The sequence below is a fragment of the Watersipora subatra genome, chromosome 1 (genome assembly GCF_963576615.1).
Source record: "Watersipora subatra chromosome 1, tzWatSuba1.1, whole genome shotgun sequence".
Taxonomy (NCBI): Eukaryota; Metazoa; Bryozoa; class Gymnolaemata; order Cheilostomatida; family Watersiporidae; genus Watersipora; species Watersipora subatra.
This window is the reverse complement of record NC_088708.1, coordinates 42,072,093-42,098,297: the sequence shown is the minus strand read 5'-3', so window position 1 is coordinate 42,098,297 and position 26,205 is coordinate 42,072,093. Positions and strand designations below refer to the sequence as shown.

The 26,205-nt window shown below is 36.7% G+C and overlaps 2 protein-coding genes across 2 annotated transcripts; both read right to left on the bottom strand.

The window, feature by feature from the left end:
- Positions 1-50: 50 nt before the first annotated feature.
- On the bottom strand, positions 51-23,446 carry LOC137385588 (V-type proton ATPase 116 kDa subunit a 1-like). Its single transcript, XM_068072078.1, has 18 exons — positions 23,300-23,446; positions 23,007-23,183; positions 22,794-22,922; positions 22,526-22,623; positions 22,020-22,146; positions 20,668-20,844; positions 17,013-17,225; positions 15,522-15,672; positions 15,284-15,423; positions 14,165-14,464; positions 7,237-7,355; positions 5,918-6,087; positions 5,348-5,469; positions 3,856-3,954; positions 3,252-3,362; positions 3,015-3,132; positions 652-832; positions 51-434 (listed from the first exon to the last, which is right to left on the bottom strand). Exons 1-18 carry the CDS (start codon positions 23,414-23,416, stop codon positions 338-340), a joined length of 2,646 nt encoding a protein of 881 aa, XP_067928179.1. The 5' UTR covers positions 23,417-23,446; the 3' UTR covers positions 51-337.
- On the bottom strand, positions 1,479-2,786 carry LOC137385314 (uncharacterized). Its single transcript, XM_068071753.1, has one exon. It carries the CDS (start codon positions 2,784-2,786, stop codon positions 1,479-1,481), a length of 1,308 nt encoding a protein of 435 aa, XP_067927854.1.
- Positions 23,447-26,205: the final 2,759 nt, after the last annotated feature.

Below are 26,205 nucleotides of genomic sequence, written 5' to 3'. Positions count from 1 at the left end.
GTTATTTAGTAGGAGTTTAAGTCAAAACTGAGTAGACATAGACATGCAATAGAAGTTAGCTTTATTATTAAATATCTTTCTGCCTCCCGGAGGCCGTGTGTTAGGGGGTGTAATATAAGACCAAGTCATGACAGCATGGATTAACATAAGATCCATATAGTATTTGCGTTGAGAATTTATAGTGGCAGTTGAATGTGGCGAAAGCTAACTTGGTGAAAGAGTTAAATACGATTTGACGGGACATACATGTATATAGCTGTCTAAACAAAGCTAGAGAAATGATGGAGTGCTGTCTAGGGAATGCTTCCATCTACATGTACAGTGTAAGACACTTGTCTTACTCTGCATCAGCCATATCATCGAGGAGATGGTCAAATGTGAACGGATCAAATCCATAGCCTTCTCCTTTATAGAACTTGCTGTTAAATTCAACCCTAACAACAAAAAGAGATCAGCTCTTTGAAATAAGAGTCGCAATCATGATTTGCCTGTCAAACATCATGTGGCTTCTTTTATCACTGCATATAAATAGTAAAATGAGTAGTAGTGCAGCTTATCACCCGCACTCCTTCATGAATGGTTTGTCATGAAAGATCTTTAAAAATTTCCAGCTACCGAACGCATTTAGTGCAGAAGAGACCAGGCACTTACCAGTGCAGACGGAGTGTATGCAAGAAAGCTGACAGACCTTCCATGGCCAGGAGAATGACTAAGGTTAGACACGCCCATGCCGGAAAGACCAGGACAATTAAAACTGAGCCGCCATAGCTGTGGTTTGAATTCGTCTGCAACCCAATTCTTAACACCATCTCCCAGAGCACCTCTGACAGCTCTATAATCATACATAAACAAAATGAATTTGCAATGCTCAATACCAACTTATTGTTCCGACTAGCATCATTCTAGGCCTTTTACATGTTATGAAGGTGAACTCAAGGTAATTAATAATGGCTATAAAAAAGCGGTGCAAAAGCCTTTTGCTGTGTGAAAGACTGCCCCGAAAACCTCTATTTTAATAGCAGAATTCACTAATACCTGTAAGTGATAAAATATCTCATTCCAGCTCTTGTCCTAAATGCTAATTGTTAATAGCTGAGAATGGCAATCAACAAATCCAAAACAGAAACCACAGAGAACAGTTCTTGATATCTAGTTAATAATTAGCTCTGACACAGATCAGCTCTATCTAATCTATTAACATATTATGACTAACAAGGTGTACTAAATACTCTCCTAAGTTACTTGAGTAACTAATGATACCCTTTACCATGGTTGGCTGCGATTTTTAAGTATTAATAATAGTTACTGCTGATCCTAGTTACTACTACCATGTAGTAACTATTACTGGTCACTATTACTAGTTACCACTACCATGCATTGCTACTAGTTGGTATTACTAGTTACTATTACCAACTACTACCACTATGTACTATATATTAATGAGTATTGTTATCGGCTACTGCTGATAAATACTACCACTAGTTCCTGCTACTAGATACATCCTTCCTGCTACTAGATACATCCTTCCTGCTACTAGATACATCCTTCCTGCTACTAGATACATCCTTTTTGCTACTAGATACATCCTTTCTGCTACTAGATACATCCTTCCTGCTACTAGATACATCCTTCCTGCTACTAGATACATCCTTCCTGCTACTAGATACATCCTTCCTGCTACTAAATACATCCTTCCCACTACTAAATACATCCTTCCTGCTCCTAAATACATCTTTCCTGCTACAAAATACATCCTTCCTGCTACTAGATACATCCTTCCTGCTACTAGATACATCCTTCCTGCTACTAAATACATCCTTCCTGCTACTAGATACATCTTTCCTGCTACTAAATACATCCTTCCTGCTTCTAGATACATCCTTCCTGCTACTAAATACATCCTTTCTGCTACTAGATACATCCTTCCTGCTTCTAGATACATCCTTCCTGCTACTAAATACATCCTTTCTGCTACTAGATACATCCTTCCTGCTACTAGATACATCCTTCCTGCTACTAGATACATCCTTTTTGCTACTAGATACATCCTTTCTGCTACTAGATACATCCTTCCTGCTACTAGATACATCCTTCCTGCTACTAGATACATCCTTCCTGCTTCTAGATACATCCTTCCTGCTACTAAATACATCCTTTCTGCTACTAGATACATCCTTCCTGCTTCTAGATACATCCTTCCTGCTACTAAATACATCCTTCCCACTACTAAATACATCCTTCCTGCTCCTAAATACATCTTTCCTGCTACTAAATACATCCTTCCTGCTACTAGATACATCTTTCCTGCTACTAAATACATCCTTCCTGCTTCTAGATACATCCTTCCTGCTACTAAATACATCCTTTCTGCTACTAGATACATCCTTCCTGCTTCTAGATACATCCTTCCTGCTACTAAATACATCCTTTCTGCTACTAGATACATCCTTCCTGCTTCTAGATACATCCTTCCTGCTACTAAATACATCCTTCCCACTACTAAATACATCCTTCCTGCTCCTAAATACATCTTTCCTGCTACAAAATACATCCTTCCTGCTACTAGATACATCCTTCCTGCTACTAGATACATCCTTCCTGCTACTAAATACATCCTTCCTGCTACTAGATACATCTTTCCTGCTACTAAATACATCCTTCCTGCTTCTAGATACATCCTTCCTGCTACTAAATACATCCTTACTGCTACTAGATACATCCTTACTGCTACTAGATACATCCTTCCTGCTTCTAGATACATCCTTCCTGCTACTAAATACATCCATCCTGCTACTAGATACAACCAAAAAACTTGCTGCTAAAATTTATCATCTTTCGTTTAAATCTGACTTATGTCACATGAACAGTCAAATATAACAGTGTCACAGCTAATGAGCACTACTTTAAATAACTTACTGTACGTACATGTAAACCTAGCTCAAGATACCTTTGATCTATTGAACTGATCAGGAACTATTTAACTATAACACAGAGAAGGCGGTAAGACTACTCACGGCCATGAGCCAAGCTAAGAGCCCAAAGTCGGAGATAAGACGCAGTGTGGGAGACACAACCTAAGCAGAACTCAATGGTATGAATGGCTTGGTGAACGACAATATCACCCATCGATTCCTGAAACATAAATAATGTGAATTTGAAAAAAAAATAAAGGAGCGGTACTTGCGGTAAAGCAGCACTATGATCACTATTTCGCATAAACACTATTCAAAAGGCAATGTCCTTGACCATACTTCCTCATCCTTGGAGTCGTCCTCTCCAGTATCTATGAGCAACTGATCATGGTAAACTACCTCCTCCTCATTATCACCCATGCCAAGCTGCATATACCTTTTGGATGGTCTCTATGAACATTAAACAGAGCATTAATGTCCCATTTGAGGCTAGGAGCACACGCTTGCACAACAATTATTCGCATGATGCGTGTAAATACCTTAGTGAATAGAAATAGTTATCAAGAGTGGAAGTCAAAAAGGGATAGGAATAAGCAAATTCCACAGATCAGCCACAAGAAGCATATGTTGGTGTTTGCTAATAAATTGTAGCTACGTCTTTAAATAATTTTTTAAAAGGATTTGAGCAATGTAAGGCACTAACTGACATATAAGTTAAAGATTTATTCAACTTAAATTGACACTAAAACTGAGTAAAGAGGAGAATGAATTAGAGATCCATGCTATTTTATCACTGATTCTGTGTTTTCAAAAAGGAAACTCACTTCAGCAAAAATAAAACTGCAGCAATAATGCATTTGTAAAACATACAGGAATTACTTGAGTTGTGACTTCTGCGTGAACTATTATCAGAATAAGATAAATCATGTGAAAATTGCCTTACCTTTTCCTGTCTTTTTTTCCACAGGAACACTGGCTTAGGCACAAGCAGCCATGGAATGCACACAACGACCACAGCCAACAAAATTTTCTGAAACGTTTCCTAAAAAAGTGAATACAATGTAAATAGCTAAAAGAATATGCACAATTAGTAACCAAAGTTTGCATGAGTTCTTTTCAGCAAACTCAATAACTAGTAACTTAGGCTAATATTTCAGCTACCTATCATATGCAGGCATGAACAGCTTCCTAAAAAGCTGTTGTACGAGTTGCTTTGTGAACAATTTCAAATTTGCAAACCACAATTAAATTTTCACGAAGAAGCGCTAAGCCCGAATTGTACCAATTGCTTGACATCGATCACGCATACTCCATCAGTTTCACTATATGATCGTTTTTAATCATAGGCAAGTGAGATGGACTATAACACATTTTTAACAAAAAATGGATAAAGAGTCTATTAAACCTTTATTGTCATAGGGCATAGACTGTCCTGCATTAAATTTCATTGATCAAGGCCAACAGTAGACAGAGGACTCATTACTAACAACAGTAGACAGAGGACTCATTACTAACAACAGTAGACAGAGGACTCATTACTAACAACAGTAGACAGAGGACTCATTACTAACAACAGTAGACAGAGGACTCATTACTAACAACAGTAGACAGAGGACTCATTACTAACAACAGTAGACAGAGGACTCATTACTAACAACAGTAGACAGAGGACTCATTACTAACAACAGTAGACAGAGGACTCATTACTAACAACAGTAGACAGAGGACTCATTACTAACAACAGTAGACAGAGGACTCATTACTAACAACAGTAGACAGAGGACTCATTACTAACAACAGTAGACAGAGGACTCATTACTAACAACAGTAGACAGAGGACTCATTACTAACAACAGTAGACAGAGGACTCATTACTAACAACAGTAGACAGAGGACTCATTACTAACAACAGTAGACAGAGGACTCATTACTAACAACAGTAGACAGAGGACTCATTATTAACAACAGTAGACAGAGGACTCATTACTAACAACAGTAGACAGAGGACTCATTACTAACAACAGTAGACAGAGGACTCATTACTAACAACAGTAGACAGAGGACTCATTACTAACAACAGTAGACAGAGGACTCATTACTAACAACAGTAGACAGAGGACTCATTACTAACAACAGTAGACAGAGGACTCATTACTAACAACAGTAGACAGAGGACTCATTACTAACAACAGTAGACAGAGGACTCATTACTAACAACTAGTGTAAACTTACATAAATCACATGCTAACATTCATTGTGACATTCTCACTAGACTTGCCTAGAGACCGCCTAGTCTCAAAGGAAGTGGGATAAACAAGAGGGACGTGAGAGTGACACGAGAGAAATGGATGACAAGAAGTTGAAAAAAACAGGAAAAGCGAAGGAAGATGAAAAACGAATGAGAGGGAAGTGGAAGAGATAACATGATAGCTTACTGCAGGTTCACCAAAGGCTGGGTTAGTAGAAGAGCAGGTAATGTTGAAAGTCGCAGTTGCGTTATAAGCAACAGGCACGTTGTCGTACTGTCCTGACTGCAGAAGGAACATGTTTATCATACCTACAAGAAATGTATGCCAGTCTCATGGAACTGTATTATACGGGGTGAAGCTCATGCAACTTTTACTATAATAAGAGCCATGTCCGTCTGAAATTTGAGATTGTGAAAAAACCACGCCAAGAGTGCAAAAACATTGCGCCGCAGGAGAATCGAACCCAGATGTTCATCTTCACAATCAAGCGCACTACCACTGTGCCACTCGACCACCTTTCCAGATCACAGAATAATTGTGCACATACTTGTTACACATGATGATTTCTCATGGTGCACGGGACAGCCAGCGTACTAGTGCCTATGGTAGTCTGATATAGTAATCAAGAATATGCATCAGATCCAATGTCTTTCATCTTAAGCTCAATATAGGCAGCAGACAAAGTAGGAGTCAGCTAAGGGATCCTCAGGCACTTTGCTTGTTACTGTAATACTCCATGGAGAAAATTTAACTCACCAATTAGGAGGTTAGGGGCGCATCCTACGAGAGTCTCGTATTTAGGTCTTCGTGCATCCCACGCAATCCATTTATAGACGATTTCAATAACAAGGTAAAAGAAGGTGCAACCAAGGAACAAGACTTGTGGTATAAACTCGCAGACTATGTTAACTGTTTGCTTGAAAAACCTACAAAACAATTGTCAATAGTTATTCAATAATTGGCAAAGGCTGCAAAGTGTCTATTAAGATGATAAGATCGATCACCTCAACATGACGAACATCGCCAACACGTACGTGTATAAGAGCCTCATATAACATGCCGGAAATGTTAGACTTTACAGAGAATATATGTTGTGATCAGACAATCAGTAAAAGGGCCAACATTTTTTCAACTTCACTGACTAGCCAAAAAATAAAGAGTTAAAATTATATACCTTTGAGAGAAACTATTGACCAAGTATAACAAATAAGATTGCAACTAACTAATGAATAACTAACAAGACACGAATGACAAAGAAGGCATAAAAAACCTATAAAATGTGTGACAAACTCGGGCAGACACACAGAAGACAATTTATCTATATTAATACATCACACTTGGTCACTGAGTGTGTTTGTCTGTTAGTCTCCGTAAACGCAATGCACTTCCGCAATTTTGTGGCTGATTTCATTCAAACTTTATACGTATATGCTCCGTGCCTTCTGTCATGTCACTAAAAATATTTAGTCTCAAACTCCATCTGGTTCTTGAGAATCAGCCTCTTAAGCATTTACCGCAGATTATCAGATAGCAAGCTAAAGAAATCCATGGCATCACCGGGCTCATCGTTAGATCAGAAGTAAGCCGGAAGGCAGTCAGTCAGCGCATGTAATAGTGTGTTAGTGTAGTGAGCTTAATGTTATAAATTCCATTCCTGTACAAAGCAATATTATGTGAAGCTCTTTAATTGCAGCCTATATTATTTCTCCAGCGCAAAAGTTTGAAACAAAATAATAAGAAGGTCAGGGTGTTATAAGTATAAACAATAAGTACATGTAATGATTATTCTGCATGAAATTCCAGCTTTGCAGAATAATCAATACTATAATTCGAGCGGTATGCTATGGCATTACAGAATTCTTGCGTGAAGGATGAGTTATAAGAACAGACTGGCAGAGCTCCAAGCCTTTACTGAAACCATCTTGGTAAACAAGGTGAAAATACTACGAAGAAGAAGTGCAATTTTGTGTCAAAAGTTAGACTTGACTAGCCGCTGCACGAGCGACTCATGCTTACTGTGCTTATGCTTACTGTGCTTATGCTTACCTTATGCTCAATGTGATCGGAAAGCTTACCTATGGTTGAGGAGGCCAACCCAGATACCAAACATCATGTGAAGGACTCCTATTATGACGGAAAGTTTCATCTTGAAGCTATTGATGAAGGTCAGCTTGTTTGTAGCAATCGCCCAGATCTAGAAACAATGGTCATATGTTCCTGTTTATTAATTTAGCAGTTTACATTTTAATGTTTGAGATAAAGTGCAGTACATTTAATGTCCAAATATAGAATCAATAATCAAATGTTCCTGGCCATTAACTCAGCTGTTTACATTTTAGTGTTTGAGATAATGTACATTTAATGCCAGAGGTAATAATCTGCAATATTTATTAAGGAGCTACCATATATATAATTATGTATGCTTACCGGTAGTTTGAATAATAGTGTATACTTAGATCTCAGCTACTGTCAGTTTCAAGGATGCAGTCTATCCTCCGTTCGGGCTGTACTCTCTGATGAGAAGATAGACTGCATCCTCAAAAGTGGTAAAAAAACCTAGATGCAAACTATGCTTAGCTAACAACAAATGTCTATATATGAAGCTCAAAGTTTGTCATCTATCGTCATCATCTGTCGTCGTCATCGTCTGCCATTTCCTGTCTGTTCAGCTATAGTTTTTAAAATCTTGAAATGAAAAATCCACTTCATGCTGGAGTTGAACTCACAAAAATTGCAACCAAAAGATTGTAAGCCCACACATCTAACCACAAGGCTACGCTGTTCTGACCATTCTCTCGCTCTTATCATATACTTTATACCCTTTTCACGATTGCATACACTAAATTACATATTAATTATTATCACAGGTCACACTGCCCCTGTGATATAACTTTTTTGTTTTAATCTATGAAACACGATGCTTTTCCGTCCTCGCCCTACCAGTGTCAATATTTCTGCGTCATACGATATCACCAAAAAAAATTTTCAAAAGCAAAATATGGCAGATGGTGTACTGATCAGGATGAAATAACAAAAAAGTCGATATGCTATTTGCCGAGATACCTCCTAGAATGCCTGAAAGAGACGTTCGTTGCTCGCTATCTCAGTTCAGCGTAATTTGTTATAGTAAAAATGGATTTGTAAACGGATAAGTAATAAAATTTTAGTTTGCAGTTCAGTAAAATACATACCAAAACTTCCTTCAAGTATGTGTTTAGTAAGCTAAATTCATTTAAGTTAGATTTAGCATTTACATTAAACGTCTGTCTCGGACGTAAGAACTCTCACGGTACATACTGCACGTAGCACATTGAAACGTTACAGTTTCTTGCAGATCTTAACCAATAATTACACTAAAATTGCTGTAGGTAACTATAGTTACTAAGGTTAACATATTCTTTTTTAATAATATTTAATATGCACAGTAAACATATAAAATTTTGATGATTTTTATTAGGTTTTTGCATTAGATGATTACTATGGGTGTTTATACCACTTAATACGATATTTTTGCTGTATGATGCCAACACTGAAACGAATCAAAATAATATACCGTAATTTTATACCCAATAGATTTTCATTGCTTTGTATCAAAACACACTTTATTTAGCCATTACTTGCTAAAAAGTTAGTTTGAAAACCTTTACAGTTGTTTTATTTTTTCTCTTAATTCATTTGAACTGCACAAAAAACACTTTTTTGTGAACGAGTGTTTTAAAGTTAGAATGGTAAATGTTGTATATGTTAAATAAAAATTAATTTTTTGTCCAAAGATTTTTTTATTACCCGGGCAATGCCAAGCATTCATCTAGTATATATATATAAGCTGGTAGTAGACAAACTGGACGGGTACATGAGACAGCAGATGACCAGTTCTCAGAAAGGAATTGGATGCAACACCAGATGCTGGTGAATTGGACGGTCTGTGAAGACAGTAGGAAAATGTCTACCAATCTTGCTATGGTTTGGATTGACTCCAAAAAAGTCTCTGATTCGATTCCCCATAGTTAGACTTTTGAGTACCTAAGGCTGTACAATATCCACCCTTTTTTTGCGGCGGTCATCAAGATGTCGATGACTCACTAATACCAAAAAGCAGAGAAGTGTCAAAATCAAGCGTGGTATCTATCAAGGTGACTCCTTATCACCGCTGCTACTATCCTAATCCTTTAAGTAATATGCTGGAGTGAACTCAATATGGGTATCGGTTTACAAGCTGCACCCAAATAAATTACCTCTTGTACATGGTCGACATCAAGCTGTATGCAAAGAAAGAAAAGGATATTGATTTGCTAATACTTCTTACTCAAGTCTACAGCAAGGACATTGGAATGACCTTTGGTATTGAATGTCTTTGAATTGAAATGTCTAAAGCTAACCCTCTAGAAAGGTCGCATTGTGCCCACAGACTGCCTAGAAGTGCCAACGGGCATCATCAAGAATATAGAAGGGTACGAACACTTGGGAATTTCGCAAAGCAACATCAACCCTCAAGCTGAAGCGTGTCACAAAGATATTACCAGATACAAAAATGCGTTCAGCAGGTCATAGGAAGCCAGATCAATGCCAGGAACCAAGTCACGGCAATAAATACATGCACACTGTCGGGAATAAGTATAAAAAGGTGGACTAGGGAAGTCATAAAAAACAGATATGCCAACTCGCAAGCTGTTAGACCATACATGAAAAAATCTACTTGAAGTCTGATACTGCTTGGTTATACCTTAGTGGAAAAAATTGGGGTAGGGAGTTCAAGTGTAGAGCAGACAGTAAAAGAAGAACTGGCACGAAAGCCTATGCAATCTTTATAGCCACCATAGACAAGTTGCTAGGTGCATTTCACTCAATTGCTGTGCCATTGGAACCACACACTGACGATGAGGAATATGACTGGGGCACCAAACCTCTCCATGGTGCCCACCACCGACAAGTATCTGAGGTTGGCGACCTCCACCGAGCATGCGTACATGTGGCTGAACAAAGGTGACCTAATGGCCAATACAGAGTCGCTAATCATGGAAGCACAGAAGCAAGTTTTCCCAAAGAGGCGACGCCAAACACAGATCTATCACACTAAAATAATTCTTAAAGGTTGACTTGCAACAAAATTCACATTACAGTTATTTGGTATCAAAAGGATCCTCGTGTTTTACTCTGTTGTGTTGTAGGTGCAAAATATGTGGAAATGTGATTACAAGCTCTTAAAAGCTCAAAAACGAACAGTTAATCGCAGCCATCCCGAAAACGCCATAGGTTGGAATCCCTTTATTTTGAAGACGTACTCAACTCGACGTGGTTATTGTTTTGACAGGTGATGTTATCACGTGAAATGAAAGGCTAACAAAAGGCTCAATATAAAACGTCTCGTAGCACTAGTTTAAGAGTAACACTTCGGATTTTACTGAAAAGCTCGTATCAAATATAGACGCCCGCTTCTTTACAGTTTCGTTTTAGCTTGGTCTAATCATTTAGTCGTAATCTGACCATGCGACCCACACTTTCGGCCAAATGTCGCGAACAATTTCTGCAGAATTTTTCGATATCACAGGTGACCAACAGGCTCCTCATGTTTATCAGAGGATAATATGCATTCCTTCGAGCTAAGGTTAGAAAATTTAACTAATTTTTAGGCTAGGTTTTGAGATATCAGTGCTCAAAGTGACAGCAATATGATGATGATGAAATAGATGCGTAATGGCAATAGACATGGTTTTATTGAATGCGCAAAGTACGGTATATTTGTAAAAATATTTTGACGAATGAAGTTGCATGAAAGTGTAAGCAGAAGCCATCGTGTTAAACTACTTCACATTTGAGCTGTTTTGAAGAGGGATTCCAACCTACGAAGTTGTCGTAATGACTGCGATTAACTGTTCGTTTTTGAGCTTATAGCTTGTAATCACATTTCCACATATTTTGCACCCACAACACAGCAAAGTAAGACATAGTGAGCCTTTTGTTACCAAACAACTGTAATGTGAATCTTTTTGCAAGTCAATCTTTAAGACAGACTGTGGAAGGATGCAACAGAGACCATCCGGCAAATAATGCAGACACTGAGCATAACCATGTCACAGGTATATATAATTCTATGCAATGAGTATGCCTCAATAAACCACAACACTAGTGGGAAGCTACAGATTAATGTCAATGAAAACGACCACGCTAAGCTCCTCTGAAACCTTTACATCAAAACTGGCAAGCATGTCTTGGCAAACTAACCTGATATTGTAGTAGTGGGCAAAGAGAGCAAGAGGGCTACTATAATAGATACAGCGGTACCCAATGACTACAACATAGGCAGCAAAGAAAAAGTGGAAAAATATCTCCAACACGAAAAGGAGATTAATAAGTGCTAAAGTGTAAAAGCAACTGTAATTTTGCTAATCATTGGAGCATTGGGTACAATAACGCATGCACATCAAATGCGGCTTGCCCAAATACCAGCAACAATCAACAGAAGTGAGTTGCAGAAGTGTATTAGTCGGAATGGCTAAGATCTTGAGGCGAGTGCTCAAACTCCTAGGTCTCTGGTAGAAGTCGCAAGTCTGAGTAGACATTAATACTTAGGAGTAACCAGGGTGAGGAAACAAGTTTTATATACGTATATATACACACATGTATAAGTAGATGCTCCTACAATGTAAATAATTCCTTCCGGAAATGTTTACGTTATACGAACAGTAAAATACATGTAAAGTGCCTAATCCGCTCTGAGATCTTCCCAAACTCACGCCTTTCATCCTTTCAAAAGTGAAAACTAAACTCAACTTTTTTAATTTAATGGCTGTACAGCAAATCTAGTAGTAATGGTTTGTATCGACAAGTTTTTAACTTTTTATTATCAATCGCACTCAGTTTATAGTTTATGATTACGGTAATTTCGCAATAAGCTATGGGGAGTAGACAGCTTCAATGCCAATTCACATCATTTTTTTCTTTTTTTCTAGAAAGCAATGTCTATTCTGCTACGAAAAAATATTGCAAAGTATCTTGTCTAAAATAAAGTAAAACAAAAATATATCCTCGCTATACATATTACGAGCTGTGTCAGTCGGTATCCGTCGCCAGTGTTCGAGGATAAAAGATTGCTTTTGATGAGACTAAAACTCGTGACACTCAGCTTGGTATATCGACACTCCATCTCCTGCACCGATAGATCACCCAAGTATATCTTAATTATTGTGCTGGGGCTTTTTTTCTGTGCTTTGCCGACACACCTGATGATCTTTAATGGTGAATTAGATTGCCAGGGTACTAATATATACAATAGAGAGCCCAATACATCATTTTCTCATGGAAGTATGGCAAGAGAGAAAACAATATTTCTAAGAATAAACACAAGATTCTGATTATTGAAATCAAATTTGAGGATTTGCACCAGCTTGATACTTTACGTTATATGGAATTCTTTACGTTGTACAAAGCAAAAACTTGACATAAATTTATTACATTATGTGGAATTTACGTTATAGGAGCGACCACTGCATATGGATATATATACTTATATTGATTAACCCTGCTTAATGTGAGAACAGTATTAGCCAATGATTGGACAGCTCCACTATATCAATATGCAGATTATTTCACTAATCGAAAGCAGTCATTTGTTTCTATCGTATCTCAAATTTATTTGAACATTTTCTCTAAAAAACATCTATATATACTTCATATCTCAAATTTCTCATTTATTGGGACACTGGTACATCGAGGTATGACTGTATAGGTATATATGTACTAGGTAAATGTCCCGCGTTGCACGGCTGATAAAAAAGATTTTTGCACAGAAAATTTAGTTTTAATCAACATATACAAAATTTACCTTTCTAACTTAAATGAAGGTATTTGTTTATTTCTGTGTGCGTCCAGCCAATGCATAATTCAAATATTTGAAAGCCCTAGGCATAGCTAAAAATAAAATGTTGAAAAACATTTTTTACTTCTTATGCTACACACTCGTTCAAAATTTAAAACATCTTATAAACAGTAGCAGGTAATGTAGCTGCCACTTAGTTGTAGTTAGTTAAACTTCTTTACCCAATGAACTTGAATAACTTGAGCTAGTAACTTGAGCTAATAACTTGAGCTAATAACTTAAGCTAATAACTTGAGCTAGTAACTTGAGCTAATAACTTGAGCTAATAACTTAAGCTAATAACTTGAGCTAATAACTTGAGCTAATAACTTGAGCTAATAACTTGAGCTAATAACTTAAGCTAATAACTTGAGCTAATAACTTGAGCTAATAACTTGAGCTAATAACTTAAGCTAGTAACTTGAGCTAGTAACTTGAGCTAATAACTTGAGCTAATAACTTGAGCTAATAACTTAAGCTAATAACTTGAGCTAATAACTTGAGCTAGTAACTTGAGCTAGTCTAAATCTTTACTATAAAAACAAAAAGAGCCGTGTTTATAATTGGACTTACAAACGTTACGCGTCATGATCTCTCATGCAATCATGATCTTCAAGCGTACTAGTAGTAACCAATAGTACTTTTGCAAGCACTTTAAGTAAGCGTATTTTAATCGGTGTAATAAGTATGTGCACAATTATTCCATAATATTGTAAGTAGGCCGTTTGGTGTAGTGGATAGCACCCCTGTCTGCAGAACCGGAGTTTTCGAGTTCAATTAAAGTACAAAGCGGCTTTGTTGTTCCTAAAACTTTATCGCTATAACTGGATATACAAATGACAGACAGGCACTCGCACTTATGTATATAGATATATACAACAAGTCATAACCCATTGCTTCCTTTTTACAACAGCTTATTACAAGTCTTGACACACGAGTCGTTTTCTACAGATACTTATCATGACATATTGCTTAGCTCACGCAGATATAACTTTACAAATAGGAAAACAACATGCCCAATATAGGAAATCCCTGGATCATGGCTCATTGAATGATATGGCCATATATTAGGCTTTTGACTAAATGCTTTATGACTGACTCTTGGGTGCCAAAGGCAATAAAATGCTACAACTTGCTCATATTCTCACCGGGTCGATGCCGAAGGGATACGGAGAACCGAGATATGAGGCAGTTGAGTAGTTGAGCACATACATGCGGTTATCAACATTCTGCTTAACACAATGGAACGGACTCGGCTCCAGGGTTGTACTGTCTAGCCAGTCGTCCACCTCACCATCAAAGCTGTAGATTCCTTCAGGAACTCTCCAACTCGAACCAAAGATGTTGATGGAGAGAGAATAGATGTCATTGTAAATTAATCCAGCATAGACGGAAAAGGCTCCCATCATGAGAATGAGGTAACGACCACCGAAGAACATGTTCCATATCTATAACATAAAACATAAGGTGGACGACGTTTTTTCATTGCTGGAAACACCAACTCACTAATCAAACCGATACAATTACATTCCGCTCAACTTGCATATTTAGATACCACCAGGCCACCATTTTTTTTAATCCATTGAGGAATAGATTTTCACACAAGAAAGTTAAAATAGGTAAGAGCTCAGGCTATAGTCTTAATTATTTAAACTCATTTATTTGAAACTTTCCGCATCCGACTAGAAAGTTTTATTGCAAAGGTTTTTATAATTCCCGTATGTCAAGCATCACAACTTTGAGCTGAGGTGAAATAAATAAAAACAAACCAATGTGCCATATGAAAGATGGGATTTTTGAAAATTGAAGCATCAGCTTTTTCATATTTTAATTTAAACCAAACAAACCTTAGATTTGACAAACTAGCCTTAAATATGGTTCCGCGTAAACATGGGAGCAGTAGTAATACAGAGTTTTCAGTTATCCTAGATTATAGTCTGTTTACATAGCAATAAGAATCATTTCATTGAACTGGATTACTGCATACTAAACAACTACAAATCCTTCTACAATGATCTGACAGAGGATTAAAATTTAAGTGTCTGCCCAAGAGCCATTTATGTAAAACTTTCTAAGGCCCTTTCTAAGGCCCTTGACAAGAAATAAGAGCTCAAAGTAATTTGTTCATCATGGAAATTTTGTCTTCGTAAACTTTATCAATTCAAAAAGAACATTTTTATTATCCAGAATGATACCCAATGAAATCAAGCTAGAATAAATTCCAAACAGCATACTAGAAGAATAATGGGTAACAACCACCTCCTTACTTCATTGTTAGATTTCTTTGCTTGCAGCGGCTTCTCCCACATGACCATCCACAAGCCAAGAAGAAACATAATGAAGCCATGGCCGATATCTCCAAACATCACCGAGAACAAGAATGGAAACGTGACGATGCTGAGAGACGCTAAAAAGTAAAGATTGCTCCAAGTAGCTGAGTGCATCCTACTAAACAACAGAAACAGCTGCTAAACAGTAGTACAACAGAATACAGCTGATACCTACCTGGATTCACCTCTTGGTAGCTGGAAACTCCATACGCGTCAATCAATGACTGAAACACTGCAGTAAACTTGTTGGTTCTGTGGTAAGTTGGGGGTTTCCTAGATGTAGCCATCCGATTGAGAATAGATGGAACATCACTACCGCTCTTCTCCTGTGCAATAAGTGACAATAGACAATGAAATGCAGATGAAAGAACCAGAAGTGTGAAGCAAAATAGAAATACTGGTTTCTCAATAACTGGCTTCTAAAAGCCATGACAGCAAGCCAATCTGTGATCGCTGGAGACAAAGCAATATTGAAGAAAAAGCGACAAAACACCCTATATAATCTTTGAAATGATATGTAAGAATGAACATTTGGTATTGTTAAATGTACATAAAAAATACTACAAAGTTCTGGTTATTTTGCATGTGAAGTCCTGGCTTAATATGCAAAAACTTTCACCGAAAAGAATAAAAATACATTTTTATCTGCATTAACATTTGCTAAGCGATAATTGCTTGAGCTAATATTTCATGACCAGACCTCTGTTGTTCAGCTAGTGATTCCGTATAGTTAGTTAATGAACGGGTGCAGCTGCCACGAACTAGTGCATTGTTAAGCCAGAGGTTTCATAGCCCATGCTTCCTTTTTACTAGCCTGTCTTGACAAGCTGTTGTTTTTGCGTAGTTGTCCCCCCGTCGAGCGGCGAGCAACAACAGCTTGTCACAAGACGTACTGCACCTGATGCATCAGCTGCACTTATAAGGAGTTATTCTCTTTCGTCTATGCGGCTTGGTTGCGATGTTATGTCGGTCGCTCCATTGGTAATCATAACGAATTTTGCACAAAAATTTATGTAGAAAAAATAATATTATAACGTTTAACCAGCGACCAGTCTCTGCGGTAAACTTTAGTAGAACTTGAGAACTTAGGTAACAACAGCGACTAAACATGTCGTTATTTGTGCGCTCAGTCAGTTTTATTTCTATTTTTGTATCAGTCAGTTTTATTTGTTCTAATGGATTTTATTTTAAGTTAATTTTATTCTTAAGTTCTACTAAAGTTTATCACAAAAACTGGTCTTTGGTTAAACGTTAAAATCTTGTTTTTTTTCTACATAAATTTTTGCGTGAAATCCGTTATGATTACCAACGGAGCGACCGACATAACATCGCGGCCAAGCCGCGTAGACGGAAGAGAACAACTCCCTATAAGTGCAGCTGATGCATCAGGTGCAGTACGTCTTGTGACAAGCTGTTGTTGCTTGCCGCTCGACGGGGGACAACTACGCAAAAACAACAGCTTGTCAAGACAGGCTACCTTTTTACATGTACCACTTGAATAATAGACTACCAACCACTTTTCATCAAGGCTACGCAGTTTTCGCCTTGGGCCACAAGTTAACTCTTAAGAAGTTAACTCTAAAAATCAACTTACCATACCTTACTTCATGTTTCAGTGTAAATTTCAGTAAATCTGGCTGAGGCTTTAGAGCACGGATGAACTCACCTGGCCCCGTCTGATAGCGTTCTGTACTTTATCAAGGTCAGAGGTCGCGCACCAGCACTCAGCTATCAGACACTTCTGTGTCACGTCCAGATTGAACATGTTTAGAGTGTGGTAAATAGCTTTAATCTTTTTTACCTTGATGAACCAGTTCTGGATGTTTTTAGCGGCGAGAACAAGAACTCTATGGCGATGGTCATTCGTCTGGCCCAGTATCTGAATGAATAAAACGTAATCAATTGTGTTAACTATAACTAACACAACTGTGAATTACTATGATGAAACTAAACTGATCAGTTGATGACCAATTTATGTCTTTTACTATATGGCAAAGATGGTGAATACACTGGCAACATCAAGACCTATCTACAAGAGATCACACAAAGATTTATCATTTTTTGCAAAAAAAAAAGGACAGGGAAAAGAAAAGATTGTGTTTATTCACTCAATAAGCAACAGTCAGTTATCATTAATTACCATATACCGTAAAACCTCTATTTGAACGCCTCCTCGATTTGACTGCCACTAGTTGACATTCTTAATCTATATGAACCTATAATAGCGAGTGATCAGTAGAAAAATGTCCAGAAAACTGCAAATAATGACTTGATTACATCAATAACGATTAATTCGTTTGTTGTGTCTGTTCGCATAGAGCTTCGTTTTCTAACTCCCAAGTCTTTACAGTTTTTTCACTAAAACTTTGAATGCAACATCATAAAATAATTATTAACCGTATAAGGCTAATTAATAGTAGTTCCTTTTTTTTAACGCTGTCTTGATACTTCAATGTGAAAAAGTTTTCACGTTTACAATGGAATCTGAACTACTACATATTTTGAGGCTAAAATTTTGAGGCTATTTTGATAATAAGCAGTTTCTTTTTATTTGTGCGAGAAGTGTATATATGTATTTAAAGTGCATCACATGAAAGTTTTGCTCTGATAAAATTATTTAGACGCTAATACTGACTAGCTCAGCTGTGCAAAAGAGAAGTTGAGATTAGAAGACACTGTGGAAGGTATTAAACAGGCAAAAAAATGAAACGGTTCCAAACGGAAACCACAATCAGAACGCAACTGGCCGAGCAAACGATGCTAATATTTTTGTTTTTAAATATTAATTTTTGTTTCTGAATGTATTATAAATATGGTTTGTTGTGTCACTTGTTCTTGAATATATATTTGTAGCATTTGGTAGATTATTATTACTGTATACAACTTTAAAAGGTTCAGATTTATAGCATATTATTTTATAGCATCATGGCGATAATCTTAAAATGGATCGACGCTCACAACTTCTCTTTTATTGCAAGTAAAAAGCTATTTTTGGATACAAACTATAGCAAATACCAATGAGTGCAACAAACCTTTATGCAACATTGTTAAATGCAGTTATAAAATATAAACATGCCTTCAAATTTAGAATGAAATAAAAACTTGAAAGCTCAAACAAATTTCAATGCAAGCTATAAGATCACCAAAGGTTAATTGCAAGCAATAGATATCAACTGGTAGAGATACAGTGGTGATACAAATTATGGAACCACCTCTAATTTTCGTTACATAGCAATGAATTCTGAGTTGTGTTTGTTTTTTCTACAATCAAAATTTTACATAACTATAAAATATTATATATCATTTGCATTGTCACAATGTTGGCTTTTTGATAAACTTAAATTAAAACCACATCGTATTTTTTATAACAATATTATTAGAGGTTTACTGAAAGCTGTCAGAGAGTTACTGTACAGTTGTCATTTTTATTAAATAATGTCTGACCAAAAGTCATAAAATAACATATTTATTTTCTTTGAAAAGGCTTTTATTGTGAATTATCTTAAAGACAAGGTATAGTAGCTTTGAAAAGAGCTGTTTTTGGTCCTTAAGATGACCAATACTTGGTTGGCCAGCCTTTGTTGTCAATCACTGCTCGGCAGCGCCTGGGCAAACTATCTGTCAGCGTTTGAAGCTCTTCAGGTGTAACTATTCGATGCCAGGATTGCAAAATAAGCTCCATCACTCTTCTTTTATTTGTTGGTTTGTCTTTAGTTACGATTATGTCTATTCTGCTCCACAAATTTTTAATCGGGTTAAGGTCCGAGTGACTGAAGGCCAAGTCAGAGTGTTAACGTTATTGTCAGCAAACCACTTCTTTACTCTTCTGGCTGTGGCATGGAGCATTATCTTGCTGAAACAGCCACTCTCTATCAAACAGACTTCTAGCAGATGGTATCATCACACTTTGTAGCACTCCACAATGTTTTTCTGCATTCATCATACCATCAACAAAATCTAATCTACCAGGACTAGCAGTCTCGAAACAACCCCACACCATTACTGAGGTGGGATGCTTTATTGTAGGTAAAATACATTCTGGTTTAAACTCTTCACCAGGTCTCCTTCTTACATAATTGTTGCCAGAGTGATTTTGAACAGTAAATATGCTCTCATCGCTGAATAATACTGCTCTCCAGTCTTCTGGTGACCAATTCACATGATCTTTTGCCCATTGTAGACGAGCCTTTTTTTGCCGAGACGATAACAAAAGGTTTTCTACGAGCTTTACAGCCTCGTAAGCCATTATCTATCAATGATTTGCAAACAGTTGACGGTGCTAGCTCTGTACCTGTTGATTCTTTTAACTCACTGGCTAGCAGAGGATTGGTTGGATGTCTATCAACCAAGGCAAGTTTTACTAGGCGTCTGGTCACTCGATCTGTTGCTAGCTTTTTCCTTCCCCTACCAGCCCTTTCTTCAACTTGACCAGTTTCCTTCCATCTGCAGATTGTTGTAAATACACCTTTCTTAGAGCAATCTACCTCCTTTGCAATTTCACTTTGCGATTTCCCTTGCTGATGAAGGTGAATTATCACAGCACGCTTTTCTTTTGTGAGATGTTGAGGCATGATGATGAAGTTATTAGAATGACTTTTACTGAGAGCAAAAGGACTTTTCAATACTACTTGGGTTACATTGCGTAATGCACAATGTCTCACTCAATGTAATTGTTGTCTTAGATGATTGTTGAACTGAGCAGATCAAAGAATTTGGAAATTCTAGACATCATTCACCAGACTACTATTTTTGAAAAAAATGACTTGTTATGAGACACCCTGACTAGTTGCACTTTTAACAGCGCTAGGGATGGAATTATTTTTGGATGCAGAAAAAAATTAAACAATGCGACAGCTGATAAAATTTCCTTTCTAATGATATATAACTTTGCATATCTGGACTGAATACAACTAATATGAGAGCCATTATAGCGCATTGTTTACTAAAACTCTAAGGCGGTTCCATAATTTGTATCACCACTGTATGTATCAGCTTCCTTGTGTATATTTATTTAGTGATCCATGACAAGTTGGAGGTAAGTTACTAAATTGTTGCATCCAAAAGGATTAATGTCACTCCGATCAAAAGAAAGTGCAAAATATAGGCAACATTCGATTCGCCTGGGAAAGGATTAAATTTATCTTCCCAATATTCTGGCGAGATGTTTGAAAAATACAACGCTGGTCTTTATTTAAATGTCACATATAATAAAATGCCACTCTAAGGAAAGGGTTGTAAAATGGAGTGTCATGGCATTCAAATAAGGGTTTTACGGTATATGACAACTGAATGACAACCTAAATGACAGAAGGAAAGTTTACCGTGTTCAGATCTTCAATGCGGGTCATAACACCGAGAGACATATCCCTTCTTTCCGTAGGCGATTCAGGACATGGATAAAGAGTCGCGCGGAAACCTTCACAAATTTTTTTAACTCTTACTTTAAGCTGCTCCCCTTGAAAGAAGACTATGAAGACTGACTTGAACACTTCATCTCCCTAACATAAAAACACAGGTATGTCAAGTGACATCTAGCCTGTGAATATCACACATAAGAACACAGGCTAGAACACAGGTATGTCAAGTGGCATCTAGCCTGTGAATATCACACATAAGAACACAAGTATGTCAAGTGACATCTAGCCTGTGAATATCACACATAAGAATACAGGTATGTCAAGTAACATCTAGCCTGTGAATACAGCCTGCTATTACTGACTTAATAGAGCAATACTGTTAGCAGATCAGTGATATGACAAACCCAATATAGCTTGCTTTATCACAATGGCGCTCATGTAACCGTTACCAGGATAAAAACTAATAAGCCATAATTCAGTAAAATAAGACACAGCTTGGTAGCCAACCAAAAACAAAAAAGTTACAAAACAATTTCGATAAAACCCTCTAACAAGCCTTAATTCAGTGTGATATAACTAACCTTATATAGTCATTTTGTTGTTATAGCTAATCTGATAAAGGTAAGGATGTGTATATAAGCTGGTGTACATAATTTGTGTGATCTACTTGTAGCTCGTTCGTCACAGTTAATGTCATATAGCCATTCTGATACAGATTGTATCTAGCTATTCGGATAGAGCCCACAACTGTACTCATACATATATTCCTTAGCAAAGGGCTATCCAACTTAGCATACCATCATGGCATACACTAAACTAAGCTTACAAAAAAACACCACAGTTGAAACTAAAAACAAATTTACAGTTTTAGAATCGACTTCGAGGAAAATCCTAAACTACTGAAATACTGACACAATGAATATGCAATACAACCTTATAAAGTGAATAATTGTAATGAATGTTTGAGATCATAGCCTAACAACAACCTAACAACAATCACACAATACGTCAATAAAGCATTAATCCACAAACACCAACCATGTATTTACAGGCTATAATTAGCAGGAAGTGCTGAACTATTGTAGTACAGCTAACTCCTGACTAGCAAGTAATGAGTGATGTGTACAGTGAATTCATGCTAAGGGGAGGCCCAGTATATGTAATTACCAGCCAAACAAGGTTTGTACTTGTTCATCTTTTTTTATTAACACAACTATAAACAGCATTAGTCCTGCAGAATAAAGTTAATTTCGCATCTGCCAGTCCTATCGACAAATGAGTGGAAAATGTTAGCAAGAAAGAATTAGTGAGCTTACAGAAACTGGGTCCTCCAATGGTACATCAATCTCTGTTTGCTTCAAAAATACATTCCCTCTGCAGACTCTCCACAGCATCCTCTCAAAAGAAGGGAGCTTTTCTCTCAGTATGACACCAGCCACAAATCTGCAACAAATTATAAAACTTAAACATGGGGTTTAAAGATTACTGCAACAACTTATGCTTTGGGTAAACAGACAGACAACTTTCAATATCCAAGGATAACTCTATTAAAGGTACCAGTATAAATCTTGCCAAGTATTATCAGCTGCAACGTGCCTTATGTAACTGACGCTCTATTGTAGATGCCTTTGCACCCAGAACAAAAAGTTTCAAGGTATTTGCTGATGCAAGCGATGGACGACCACTAAATATTTTTTTATAAAATAAATGAAAAGTATTGAGTATGTTTTAAATATATACATGTATATGAATATCGGCCAATGAATGAAGGCTTTGACATAAGACGAAGGAAATATATTTAAAAAGACAAATAAGAACTCACCCTAACTTCTCATCACCAGTTGCATAAGACAGGTCAGCCAGAAGGCTTTGTGTATCCTCATGAGCTGAAGTCCTACTGGAGTGAGTTGACACATCAACCTGTGCATATTAATATGTACAGAGAAAAAATACGTAGTTAGAGACACATTTTTTTCCTAAAACAGGAATGCAAATGGTAGCTCCAAATAAAATACTAAACAAAGTCACTACTCAATTGTGTACAAAAATAGTTTTTTTAGACGAATATTGAAGCATTAGACTAAACTCACCTCATCAAAAAATTGTTGCGTTTTTCTCAAAATGTGTTTCAGTTCTGTCAGCTCTAAATAATTTCTTTTCAGTGCCACTGAGTTGGAATTGACCTCACATAGTTCATTCTCCAGCTTTTCAAAGTTTGCCTACAGTGTTTATAAGCAGCATAATGATTTGTTCTTCCAGTTAAAAACACACATGCTATATGGAATTAAAGGTTATATGAGTACCTCCAGGTCAGTCATCGCTTTAGGCTCAGGAGCATCTGGAGTATTTTCGAGATCCAACACCGCAATCTGGTCCTTTTTTATTTCCTTCTCAATGTACCTCAGCTTTCTTTCCATTTCATCACAACGCCTTACTTCGTTGACAAATTTCCTTTGAAATGAACTTACTTCTTCATTCAGCTAAAACAATCTGTTAATGTCATGAGCCACCCAATATGTCTGCAATGATTTAAAAGGCATATTCATAGCTAAGTTTATTTATTTTTGCATATAACAATGTGGTAAGGTTTACTTACATCTGTAAACTGCACGACACCTAGCTCGCCAAGCTCAGAAACGCAAGCATAAGCAGATTCTGACTGGAGAAAAAGTTGACTCAATGCCATGTCTTCACTTCGCAATAGCGAGCCCATATTGGCCGTGGGTAGATACACTCTTCTACAAGTTAACAGAAATTGCAGTCGTTGCTTACAGACAAGACAGAAAGACAAAATGCCACGTAGATCAAACGCATACATGCACGCATCAAAATGCACTCATGATTGTCAAAAGGTGTAAGTGTAAAAGGTTGCAGCTTATGTCACAGTAACATGATGTATTACACAACTAGTACGTTACAGTTTTATCCCTTAGGATACATGTGCGCGTCAAATAATATGAATAAAAATTTCTGAGACAATACTTGCCACGTGCACAAATATATATAAATTTGGTTTTTAATTGATGCATAGTATGTAAAACAATTTACAAGGATTAGCTTTGTAAGCTTAATAAAATAAATCACAACAAAAAAGGGTGGTCCGTGAATAAAAAATATATATCGGCGTTATAAATGTAATGAAAAAGTAAACTCAATATAAAAGTTTGTAAAACAAAAAATAAATACAGACGTCTTATAACAGGTTAAGTAATTAAGTTTCCCGAATATGGCTATAAATTTGACGATCAACTCGGTAAACTAATCACTGAAAGCTAATTGCACACACAACATCTGTTTGTGAACAAACCGCTCCCACACAACATTTCCTACAATTCACTCATAGTGATACGAAAGCTTGAGTCGCCGAAATAGTTATGATCCAAGTTTTATGTTGTGCATTGGCTAGAGTTAAACGCGCCGCAATAAAAAAAGTATTTTGCCACAAATGTACTCTACATTTCTAAAGGCGTCTCGTGACTAGTCTTACAAAACCATTGTTCCATTTATCAACCCTATGAAACACGTAGTGTTCTTGTGGCCTGTGTGAGATCTTTACGTAGCAAAATCGATTCAACACCAGTTTCCAATGTTTTATGATCAACTCATCCAGGATCCTGTATTTGGTTGTTCACCATCGTTTTTGTCAGAGCCATACCTGCCAACTCTCACGCATTGGGCGTGAGACTCACGCAATCACCCCAAAGAAAAAATGAAAATGCGTGAGAAATGCGTGAGATTTGTGCCCCATTTTCCAATTTGATATACTATCATTAATACGTCAATTGCCCCAAAACAAAATCTCACACATTGCCCCACTCTTGGGTTAGCAGGTCTGGTCAGAGCCTACATATAATAATAATTCACAGGTTCTAATAGTAACAGCAGCACGAGACCAAACTCTTGACTATCGCGATTTTAGGTCACTATTATTAGGCCATGCCCCAAAATTATGCAATAATTAAATACCGTGAGCCAAATAGCTGCTAACACAAAGTATAACCTGCTAGCTCCCAATGGAGTGTATCGCAAAACGAATTACAAGTTTGCATAAAACCATCTTCAAAGCTGTATTTATAGAAGAGTTCCCCTTCAAGATTTTCTTTTCATGCATTGCAAAAAAAGCTATAACAAAGGACAGATGACTGAATGGCTTATATGTTAATGTAAAGCATGCTGCAATTTTATAAATCTATTTAGTTTTATGGGTTTGACATAATCATATATGTTGGAAAATATGTGTGATTAATGATGGGTGCAATAATATAAGACGGAGCATTGGTTGGTTCAGTGATTACGGCGCTGGCTTATGATCAATAAGTCAATTGTTTGAGTCACACAAGGATCATTAGAGGTGTTAGGAAGGGCATATAACCCATAGAGTTATCTCCCCCTAAAGTGATAACTACACGAGTGTTTCCGGTGCCAACAAGGAGCGTTTAGACCACGCCCCTTTTTTATGCTAGTCAGTCGTAGTGATTGACTAGATCAATAACATCAGCCATGAGAAGGGTTAAACAAGGATCATGAATTTCCAGTTAAGATAGTAATTAATGCTCATATTAAAGAAATGATGATTATAGTTTATTACTCTAATATATGCTTATTATTTAAAGCAATTCAATACCTACCAGGGATCACTAAACATATTATGGAAATGTTTACTTTTTCATATCTATTTCCATCAATGATATGCAGCCTTCCACAGCCCCATACAGCAATGATATACAGCCCCCTGTATATCATTGTTTCCATAAACATAAATATTTCCATAATTTTAGGGAGATGGATATGGAAATTTTATTTTAGAAGTATGGAAATGTTATGGAAATAGAAATAATATGGAAATGAATTATGGAAATGTTATGGAAATGGAATTAATATGGAAATGAATTATGGAAATTTTGTGGAAATGGAAATAATATGAAAATGAATTATGGAAATGTTATGAAAATGGAAATAATATGTAATTGAAGTAGGGAAATGTTATGGAAATGGAAATAATATGGAAATGAATTATGGAAATGTTATGGAAATAATATGGAAATAAATTATGGAAATGTTATGAAAATGGAAATAATATAGAAATGAAGTAGGGGAATGTTATGGAAATGGAATGATATGGAAATGATTTATGGAAATGTTATGGAAATGGAAATAATTTGGAAATAAATTATGGAAATGAAAATAATATGGAAATGAATTATGGAAATGTTATGGAAATGGAATTAATATGGAAATAAATTATGGAAATGATATGGAAATGAATTATGGAAATGGAAATTGTGACATACACGTAATCCCTGATACCTACTTGACTTGCAAAGGCACTGAATAGATAGTGTTATGTAAGTGAGTTAATGCAATCAGTTACTCATAGATAAGATAGATAGTCATACTGGGGTTGTATTGCATTGGTGTGATGGGAAGCTAATCGACTGCCATCGTTGAAATATTTTCCCAAATATACTTCACACATTCAATAAAACCAAGTCTATTGTTTTT

Bases quoted from the DNA above. Each gene is read 5' to 3' on its own strand.
- LOC137385314 (XM_068071753.1), bottom strand. From the start codon at position 2,786: ATGGATGTATTTAGTAGCAGGAAGGATGTATCTAGAAGCAGGAAGGAT.
- LOC137385588 (XM_068072078.1), bottom strand. From the start codon at position 23,416: ATGGGCTCGCTATTGCGAAGTGAAGACATGGCATTGAGTCAACTTTTT. The intron at 22,923-23,006 runs GTACTCATATAA...TAAACACTGTAG, and splicing joins AAGCGATGACTGACCTGGAG to GCAAACTTTGAAAAGCTGGA. The intron at 3,955-5,347 runs GTAAGCTATCAT...TCACTTTTTTAG, and splicing joins CAGCCTTTGGTGAACCTGCA to GAAACGTTTCAGAAAATTTT.